General features: G+C 34.4%; 3 protein-coding genes across 3 annotated transcripts in view; 1 reads left to right on the top strand and 2 right to left on the bottom strand.

Moving 5' to 3' along the window:
* LOC110414976 (folylpolyglutamate synthase) overlaps positions 1-1,984 on the bottom strand; it is a 15,773-nt gene extending 13,789 nt beyond the window's left edge. The window contains exons 1-5 of the mRNA XM_089783286.1: positions 1,780-1,984; positions 1,537-1,622; positions 1,185-1,382; positions 376-746; positions 24-96 (exon numbers count right to left, since the gene is read on the bottom strand). Of these exons, the coding sequence (XP_089639412.1) occupies positions 24-96; positions 376-746; positions 1,185-1,382; positions 1,537-1,622; positions 1,780-1,984 (933 nt within the window). The remainder of the gene's footprint in view (positions 1-23; positions 97-375; positions 747-1,184; positions 1,383-1,536; positions 1,623-1,779) is intronic.
* A 3,347-nt stretch (positions 1,985-5,331) lies between these two features.
* ERD15 (dehydration-induced protein (ERD15)) lies at positions 5,332-7,290 on the top strand. Its single transcript, XM_021426457.2, has 3 exons — positions 5,332-5,491; positions 6,404-6,776; positions 6,903-7,290. The coding sequence occupies exons 2-3, from the start codon at positions 6,428-6,430 to the stop codon at positions 7,052-7,054; spliced, it is 501 nt and encodes a 166-aa protein (XP_021282132.1). The 5' UTR covers positions 5,332-5,491; positions 6,404-6,427; the 3' UTR covers positions 7,055-7,290.
* A 133-nt stretch (positions 7,291-7,423) lies between these two features.
* Positions 7,424-10,230, bottom strand: part of LOC110414764 (uncharacterized) — a 9,142-nt gene continuing 6,335 nt past the window's right edge. Inside the window, 5 exon segments of the mRNA XM_021426169.2 lie at positions 7,424-7,723; positions 7,726-7,794; positions 7,797-7,998; positions 8,838-9,005; positions 9,758-10,228. Of these exon segments, the coding sequence (XP_021281844.2) occupies positions 7,644-7,723; positions 7,726-7,794; positions 7,797-7,998; positions 8,838-9,005; positions 9,758-10,228 (990 nt within the window). The 3' untranslated portion in view covers positions 7,424-7,643.

The raw sequence follows: 10,230 nt of genomic DNA, 5'->3' as shown, positions 1-10,230 counted from the left end.
TCTTTCAACTCTTTTAATTCTACAAGAGCCATTCTATAAGGAGCTTTAGAAATAGGGCTAGTTCCTGGAACTAAATCAATAGAGAAATCAATCTCCCTATTAGAAGGTAAACCAAGTAAATCTTCAAAAAAAATATCAAAAAATTCCCTCACAATAAGAATCTCTTAAATCATCAACTCCTTCATTCTAGTGTTTGTAACAGCTGCCAAAAATCCATTGCAACCATTAGTAAGTAATCGCCTAGCTTTCAAAATAGAGATAACTCACAAAGAAGTGTAAGTACCACTACCATGGAAACAAAAAGGTGTTTCCCCAAGAATCTCAAAGTCCACCCTTTTCCTTCGACAGTCACCTTAAGCAAAATTTGTAGCTAACCAATCCATCCTCAAAATTACATCAAAATCTTGCCTATCTAAGACATGAAAATCTGCTAGCACTTCTTTGTCGTCAATTCTTATCACACACATCTTACAAATCTGATCTGAGATAAATTCACCTCTAACCGGAGTGTCTACGCATAGTCCATAATCTAAAAGCATACAAGGTAAAGCAAACTTTTGAACAAATGTAGTAGATACAAAAGAATGAGATGCACTCGTATCAAACAACACATGAGCAAAAGCTAAGGCAACTAGTAGTGTACTTGAGACAATGGTGTTGGATGCCTCTACATCTAACTGAGTGATAGCATAGGCACGCCCCTGGGTGTGAGGTCTTCCTACTTTTTGATGTCCAAAAGAAGGTGCCTGCATAGTCTAAACAACATGAGTGGGCTTAGTCCTTTGCACTGCAGTTTCAAAGGTTTGAGAGTTTTGTGACCTTTGCACAAATTAAGATTCTTGAAAGACTAAGGGACAATCAGCAATAAGATGGCCTTATTAGCCACATCTAAAACAAGCACCAGTAACACGTCTACATTTAGCAGCTCGATGTGCTCCACCACACACTAAACACATAAGCCCCTATTGGGATGTTTTGTCATGGTATGATTGAGTTCCCTTAGGAGGAAGTCTATCCTTAAAAGTAGCAAAAGCTCAAGACTTTTCAATAGCTTGAAATTTAAAAGGACTATTAAAAACTCTCTTACCTTGAAAGTTTGAATCTCTACCCCTTTTTTTAAAAAAATCCCTATTTAACTCTTGAGTCTCTCTCCATACAACATTCAAGGATTTTGCCCTACCAACCACTTCATTGTAGCTAATCAAATGCAATAGAGCTAAGCCTCTGCGAATGTAAGCATTCAAACTGGTTTCAAACCTCCTGGCTCTACTCTCATCATCAAAAACTAAAGCAATGGCAAACTTGGGCAACCGATCAAACTCAGCCTCATAAACATATATTGTCATACTACCTTGAATAAGATTAAGGAACTCCCTGTCCAACTATAACAGCTTGCTCCAAGAAAAATACTTGGCATAAAAGGCAGTGCAAAAATTTTCTCAGTTAAAGAATTTAGGGTCATTCTCATGGATGCGCGCTACTCCTTTTCCACCAATTATGTGCACTTTCTTACAATAGATAGATTGCAAATCTAACCTGGTCTTGATCACTGGAACGCATGGCATTAAAAGGTTTTTTCATCTCCTTAATCCATAATTCTGCATCATTAGGGTTTATGGAACCTTTGAAAGGAAGACAGGCTATCTTCTTAAATCCACCCAAAGTTTTTTACTCAGTAGAATTATCAACCTGTTGGACTGGTTGTAGACGTTATCGTTACTCTTTAACCAAACCAGCTACCTCCTGGATTAAGTTCAGCACTCTGTCATCATTTTCAACCATAAAAATCTCGTGTCCCCTTGATCAAGTTAACAAGAGGTTGGTTAATTTCAACAGCCATCTGAGCATATGATGCCTCCACATCATTTTGATTTTGGTTTGGAGGATTTTGAATTGTCTCAGAATGAGAACTCCTTGCACCAACAAATCTAGCACGAGCCACTAGTTCGGCGAGATTAGGCTCGCGGTCTCGACGATGAGGCATATTGATTTTTCGTAACTAGAAAAACTAACATTAACAATTTTTTTTTAAACTTTAACATAAAGCAATCATAAAAGTAAAACAAACATGAATAATGGAAAAACGTCTCAATCTTATTTTTTTTACCCATTTCTCGAATCTCGCATAAGTGTCAAGACTACATAATTATACTTAACTTGGCTCTGATACCACTTGTAACGATCGAAGTTCAACTATTGGCTCAACAGCTTTTTGGACCTAAATCACATGACCCTCAAAAACTTAAGCTCAAGTTGTTAGTAGTGATAGACTTGGATTATTATATAGATCTTAACAATCACATTCACATCAAATGTGAGATGTTGGGTATCACCATCCTACCTACTTAAATCCTTAATGTCCTCATCAAGGTCACACATCACATCTACATGACCAAGATCTCACTAGAGCAATGTGAAAGCTCACATCGGACTAGCTCAGGTTCTGATACCATTTGTAATGCCCCAAGTCCAACCACTGGTTCAGCAACCTTTTGGACCTAAACCACGTGGCTTTCAAAGAAACGATCAAAAATGTTACTGGAATATAGAGTTTCGGTGACTCAAAGTTGGCTTATCAAAACTATCGAAAATCAAGTTCTCACTTAATTTTAAAAATTTATAACTTCCAAACCACAAAATCAAACGAGATACTACAAAAACCATTGGAAAGATATTTTTAAGACCTTTCCATTGATACCTATCATGCCACTAGAAAGTCATCGGAGAAGTACCGAGTTTTGAATAAAATTTAAGAAAGTATAAATAATTTAAGGCTTTTCAACCTTAAACATACCTTAATTAGCAATCCCTTGAATAATTTTTCTTTTCCTCTATCTTTCCTTTTCCCTGATATTATGCTCTTCTGACTGCTTATCATTTGAGTCTGAAGAATTCACTAACGTGAGTTTCCTATCTGTTCTTTTAAAACCTAATCCCACTAAATTAAACGTGATAATAAAACTGACTTTAACCCCACTAACTTAAACGTGATAAATAAACTGACTTTAATTAAACTTCTTTATTCACTTAAAGACCCCTTCTTCTATTTTTTAATTATTTAGGCACTCAAAATCATAACTGTAAATAAATAAAATACTAAAACAATATCTACTTATTTATCAAACTATAGCTTAAATAATCTAAATATTTTTATAATATATATTTTGTGAAGGGCATCACAACAAATAATGACAATATTTGAAAAATTAGTACCAGCTTTGAAAGGACAAGAGATAGAATAGAAAGTCGAATATGGGTATGGGTTGTGGGATATGAGTGGGAAAGTTGTGTGGAATTTAGTGATACAAGAAATGCATCAGGACACCTTTCCCTTCCCATCTTTTCTCACTAGTATGTCTCTATCAAATCAGGTATAGTGCTACAACTTGTCCATAAGCTATGCTACATCCAATACTAAATCTTTTAAATTAATGCCAATCAAATTAAATATAATTATACCAAAATTATTAATGTAGTGACGCCTTTGTTTCTAGAATAACTCTATTTTATTTGATGCTCGGAGGATAGTTCATAAGTATTTATGATTAGTATGACAATAAATGAATAACAAATTCAATAACATTTATTTTTGGTATTAGTCAAACAATCAAACCGAAGATATTTCAACATTCTTTTAGTTTTTCTTTTTTATTATTACTTATATATATATTTCGTGGGAACAAATTAAACTTTATTTTTGTTTTCATTTTAATTATATTAATTTCAAATCGGAAGAAATTCATAGCGTCATGTTTCCTCATTGCAAAACTACATTAGAATATTTACAAATTAATTTTTTGAATAAATTTCACTAATCTCTTTTATGATTTTAACTTTTTTCATATTATATTATGTGATTTCTTTTTTTTTCAATTAGTATTCTGTGGATATAATTTTTCTAATTAATACCCTATGAATAACTTTGTTCTCAGGTTATTAATTTTGTATAATAAAATTACAAAAGTACCAAATTATTTAAAGTTAACTTTTTTGTTCACATTTTAAGATATTTTTATAATTTTATTAAGTAAAATTAAATCCCTTTTAAAAACAAAAGTTATATAAAATTCAAATCTCCTTTATTCAAATAAAAAAAATAAAATGCATTTCAATCATTTAATGCATTGAAAAAGAAAAGCATTTCTAGTATATTAGATTCCATTTAGTGATGAAAGAAAAAGGGTAATAATTATGTCATGTTAGTCAATGACATTGGCCAATAAAAAAAGGACATTTATTTATTTCTTACTTTGATAACAAAGGAATGAAAGTGCATGATAGGAAACGTTTTTGAGACTCTTTTACTAGCAATTTTCCATAAAATAAAAGAAAGGAAAAGATGCAATGCATGTAGGTGTGTATAATTAATTGGTTTAGGTATAACAAAATGGGGGTGGCATTATCAATCATGCTTTTACCTTACCGACCAACAATCCCATGTGCATTACGCGGATTGCGGTGGCACTTTCCCACTACTTTGCCCATCCATCTGCTTTCATCCTTTCATCTCAGCCGTTCAATTAATTCAAACAAATTGCTGACGGCTTTGGGTTTGTTCAGGTCAATAATTCTCACGTGAATGGGACCCACCATTACAATTAAATTAACCTCCTGTTTTCTTTCTTTAATTTCCACGTCTTTGTATTATTGTTTTCAAACCAGATAGATCCAAATATTAAGAAAATCAATTTTATATTTTTTTAAATTAAAAAAAGAATTTAAATTTTATTTTTTAAATAAAAAATTATACATTAATCATTAAATTAGATACTCAAATATAAATTAACTATATATTTATGATCAAAATACCAGTCATTTCTAGATCAATTTCATTTTTTTATTTTATATTTTAAACCCTTGTATAACATAAGGAAGATAAACATTTAATAAAACATAAAAGCTCATAAAATTTAAAAGAACATCGTGATGGAAGTCACGTTAATATTTGGAAATTCAAATAGTCTACCGTCCTTGACCCAAAATTAATTAAAATGCGATGTCAATGTATCAATTATTTTGAAAATATCTGATAAAATTAAAATGATATAAAAAATTATATTACGTAAATACTCTTTAAAAAAATGATAATTTTGAAAATTGAACTGTAGTAATGAACATGTAATAAAAAAAGTTTTACCTCTCAGTCTAATTAAATGAATACACGGCAGGATTTAAACGGTAACTTCAGGAACCGTAAAACTTAAGACAAAAGGTCAACAAGAGGCGGACACGGTTTATAGATCTACCAAGAGCCAACAAGGATGGTTGACCCACCTGCCCCGCGCAGGCCGTACAGTGTATATCAATATGCATATTTCTGTCAAAGTTCTTGCTTCGGATAGACCTAACCTTATCCTCGTTGCCCGAACCTAACAGCTCCGGTCCACCCGCCCTATATAAGGGCCCTTCCACTATCCCCTGCCTTTCCAAGCTGAAGCTTTCACAAAGTTCATCAGAAATTTGGAAGAATTTTCGGTTACGCCACTCAAAGGTACTTATTAAATTAAATCTCTCAAAAATTTGATCAGATTTTAAGAGTTTTTAATTTTCTTTGATCTGTTGTTTGGTTGGTAAGAAAGTGAAAGAAAAGGGCGAGAAAAGGAGTGCAAAATAAAAGCAAATTTAGTTTTTAAGAAACGAGATGTGAGTTCTTCGTGTCCATCGTTTCCTCTGTAAACAAACAGAAATGTGATCTTAAAGATCTTTGAGCTTACATGATTTTGTAATTGCAATGTAATTTACTGTCGTGAGTAGATAGAGTGATCATTGACAGTGATGATTTGAAACTATGATTGAATAATTTGTTTTCTTTTTTGTTTTTTAATTTAATTTTGTGTTTTAATAAAGGAAGGGATTGATGGAGTCTTTTTCTTTTGTCGATCTTTGGATTACTTTTCTGGTATTTTGAGAAGTGATCTGATCGCTGAACTCTATAAATGATTTTCAATGTTCAGAAAAGCTTTAGACTGAAATGACTATCGATAACAGCTCTACTACAGAGATTGACTTTGTATTTGTTAGAGTAAATGATTATTAGATGATAATACAGTCTACTTTTGGAAATGTTACAGATATGTAGGAAAGTGGTTGGTTACTCTTATTATCAATGGTCTGATTTTCATATATTTTGCATTCCAGCTGGTCATGAATGATCAGATCTATCAAAATTACTTATTGAAATCAGTTGTGAAGTCAGAGGGGGATAAAAGTCTTCATTTTGATTATTTAAGCTAATGTGGTTTTGTTGTTTAACATGGCAGAGTCAAGTTAAGTAGTTAGGAGTATGTAGATCTTGAATTGTTTTAATCATAAAAAACCTGGACTTCTCATTATCTTTTTCTTTTTTTAAACTTTAATTATCTGTTCATTTGTTGATTTGGTTTAAATTGTTGTATATTTACAGTATTGAATCAAAGGGATTGAAAGAATGGCCCTAGTTGCGGGAGGAAGGTCAACATTGAACCCCAATGCCCCTCTGTTTATTCCTGCTGTTTATCGCCAAGTGGAGGATTTCTCACCAGAATGGTGGCAACTGGTTACAACATCAACATGGTACCGAGACTATTGGCTCAGCCAGCACCAAGATGAGGATGGTTTCTATGACAATGCCGAAGATGATGGCTTTGATGGCAATGACATTGCGGATTTGCTTCCAGATACCTTTGATCTTATTGCTGATGAAGATCTCTCTGGTATGGATCTTCAGTTTGAAGAGTTCATCCAGTCTTACGGGACTGAAATGGAAAGCACATCACCCCCTTTACCGTCTAATGGAGGTATGAATAAGCTTTGGAAATAGAGAATTATGTGCATTTTCCATTTTTAACGATGTTAATGATTCTTTTCAGAAGCAAAAGAAAATGTTGTGAACTTATATTTTATTGTTTTGTTGCATAAAATAGGGTTTGAGAAGGATACTGAAACTCTGATGAAGAATCTGAGTTTGTTGCAATCGAGTCCTAGGTCTTCATCAGTGCCAGCGAAGTATGCTGAGAAGCCAGCCAAGAGTGTGAACCCTAAATACAGCCCCCGTTGCATCCAGCAGCCCCGCTGAAAGAGTCTCTATACCTTGCAGGTTACGATCTGTTAAGAACCACCGTAGTATAGTTTGCAGTTAGCATAACCGTAACATCTGTATAGAGCAAGGGTATAACTCTTGTATCAATCCTTGTTCATTCTCCTGTATTTGCTTTTAGTTAACAGAAAATGAAAGAACAAAAGTGTAAAAATAATAATAATAATAATTGTAAAATTTTAGAAAAAAAAATGGGAATTTACCTTTCGTCATCTCTCACTGAATCTCTTTTATGTATTTATCGTGCAGTCTGTGCCCATATGAATGGAAAGGAAACAGCAAAAGTTGTCCCAAAGACTGCTAAGAAACAAGTTAGATACACAGATTGCGTAAATCTCATAACACAGAATCAACCAAATGGTACATTGAACACTTGATATACTTCGTTCTAATATTAAAATCAGATCCAATAAAAAATTCTTCTTTCAATTAGGGGATCAATACATTTCCGCACACTCTGTAGTTAAACCTAGTAAACTTGAGTTTAGATAAGCCAGGATTCAATTCCCCTATCTGTATCATGTCACTGACAAAGACTATAAAGACTTTGTACTATAACTAATCCACTTCAAGCAGAAACCTCAGAAAGGTAGTCTGTACTTTGCATCAATTTTTTTTTTTCCCTTTTCTGGGACTCGACTTTACTTTGGTTGCCAATGCATCAGATATCGCTTTTGGTAGCCAAAACCCAGGTCTTTCAAGAAATGGTGCTCGGTCAGAACTAATGGCTCTCTCAAGGTTATCTCAATGCCATCATATGTCCATAATGCCAATGTTGCTTCACCCTTGAGGCCCAAGGAGAACCAACCTAAGCCAGCCGCTGCAATGTCGATGCTGTTCGCATCCCAACTACTTCCAGACACTTTAACTTCCCTCTCTTCCCATTTGCCTAATTCAGATGCTCGGTCTTCACCAATGGGTGGTGAAGAATAAGTAAAATGCAGTCCATATTAGGGTTTTTTTCATGTCATAACTGTAGTTGTATAGGAAAATGCTGTTAAAAAGGAAAAGGTCATCTCCATAGCAACAAATTTTGTATTTAAGTCACAAAAATTTCTCTCAAGTAAAACTACAGGGAAAAATAACACGAATAATTGCTTAAACTGGGCACAAGTTTCCCAGTAATCTCGTACGGCAATCAAGGTCTTCTGTTGGACACAGGGTAACTCCCAAAAAACCCTTCTCTATTTAAAAGTGAAATTTCCTTAATCTTGGTTTTCAGATAAACCAGACTTCAGGAAATTAATCTGACCACTTTCCCCCATCTAGCCCACGAAACACCCCTTCGGAGCTGCTTCTACCCTGGTTTTCAAGCCTTTAGAACAACATCTTTGTTTTCTATTGAAAAAAGAATTCATTAAAAGGCCACTAATCCCATCCAACTTGCAAAATGTTTTCCCCTACTTTCCAGGAAAACAAAGAAACTAGAAGCACAAACGAAGACCGAATATTTCCTTACTGATATTCTTCCACTTCGCTTTTATGATGACACTAGTTCAAGTTCTTTAAACACCATATAGAATGAGTTCAGCTCCTTAAAGACAATTCAAGAGTCTATTGGTTTAGAATCGCATATTAGCAGCAGTTAGTGCAACACGACAATCAATGCAAGTGAAAAGAAACTAACAATCACCAATTGAAAGGTCTGTGACAACCTGATTAGCATAACATAGAACACTAAATGCCAAAGAGAATGAGATAAAAGTAAACAACAATATTTGTGCACATAAATTTTAAGAACATTTTTCCAAACAAAATTTACCTGCAACCTGATACCAACATGATTGTTCCGTATTTCATCAGCATTTTCTACCTTCCCCAAGTGCAGAGAAATATTTGGTGATGCCCAAATTGTAACATAAATTGTCTCTGCCGAAGCATGATTAAGATCTAGCCTCATCAACCCACCAACATGGACAGCCTGCCCCACCTGCAAACTTTCAAAGATCTGAAGCATTAGACTTAACAATGTCCCAAATTTAGTTGCATCACTACCTTAAAATATTACAAGCTTGAGACAACAAAAGAGTAGAAATTTCATTATTGTATACAACAATCAATTGAAGCTAAGATAAAAACAAAGAGGTGAACACCAAAAATTCAAGGACATCCTAATTCTTCTTATATATAACATTAAAATTTTCTGCATAGATTGACAAACTGTTCAGCTAAGGAAGTTCAGGCGCAAGTGACCTAAGTATAGCAGCAAAACAATTGTAAAATCTATTAGAATAATCTAGAGTCCTTCTCCCCTGCTTCATTCTCTTACAAGCATACGCATCAAAAGATTTGAATAACTGATTGCTGCCCATCAAGAGATATATAGACTCTAGCACTAGATTTGGCCCCTCAAACAAATTATGCTGTAAATCTTATAACGTTATTTCATCTTGCTATAAATTAGCACGATAGAAGTTAAATTTAAGTGCATTTGGAAAAAGGTTAGGATAGTGCCGAATGAAGAAAAAATGAAGGAGACTTGAGACATATTTCAGGTATTTGGACGTGAAGAGAATGTCGACAAATTCCTTATAAGAGTAAATGATTTGGCCTGTCAAACAGATTAAGATGTCCATCTCATAAAACTAATTTCATCTTGTTGTAAACCAGCATGATAGACAGTTAGAAATGAGCACATTTGGGAAAAGGTGAGCACAATGGTGATAGTTGGAAGAAACTTACCTTCACTCTGTATGTCCGAGGTTTTAGCTCCTTTCGTATTTCAACCATCTTCTGCTCATCTCTATTTAATCTCATAGACATTAGATATGGATGTAGGAGCCCTGGAGTGTCATACATTTTTGCCTTGGCTGACAAAATCCCCCCAATTCGCAAAATCCCAAGAGTTGTCCCAGGAACAGGAGCTTCAGTAAGCCTTGTCGTATTTGCCTTTTCCTTCTTTGCAAATGCATTGATTAGAGTAGACTTCCCTGCATTTTGAGCCCCAATAACCCACACATTTCCTCGAGGACCTGCTAACTCCTTTATGAATGACAACAAATTCTTTACACCCAAATCCTTACGGGAACTAACCAAATATACCCCATTAAGCTTGGGTGCTCCTCCAGCCTTAGCTCGGTGCCTAACCCATCTGTCTAACCTAGTAGGTGAGATTTGTGACGGGAGAAGATCAACCTTTGTAGCCACAAGAACCA

This window comes from Theobroma umbraticum, unplaced genomic scaffold (assembly GCF_002168275.2).
Source record: "Theobroma umbraticum cultivar Fairchild unplaced genomic scaffold, ASM216827v3 scaffold_147.0, whole genome shotgun sequence".
NCBI classification, from domain to species: Eukaryota; Viridiplantae; Streptophyta; class Magnoliopsida; order Malvales; family Malvaceae; genus Theobroma; species Theobroma umbraticum.
The sequence above is the reverse complement of the archived record's forward strand: the minus strand, read 5'-3'. Positions and strand labels throughout refer to the sequence as shown.

What these genes read in the sequence shown, in the direction of transcription:
- ERD15 (XM_021426457.2), top strand. Translation starts at nt 6,428, where the DNA reads ATGGCCCTAGTTGCGGGAGGAAGGTCAACATTGAACCCCAATGCCCCT. An exon ending in CCCTTTACCGTCTAATGGAG is followed by an intron (nt 6,777 to 6,902) that starts GTATGAATAAGC and finishes TGCATAAAATAG; the next exon opens with GGTTTGAGAAGGATACTGAA.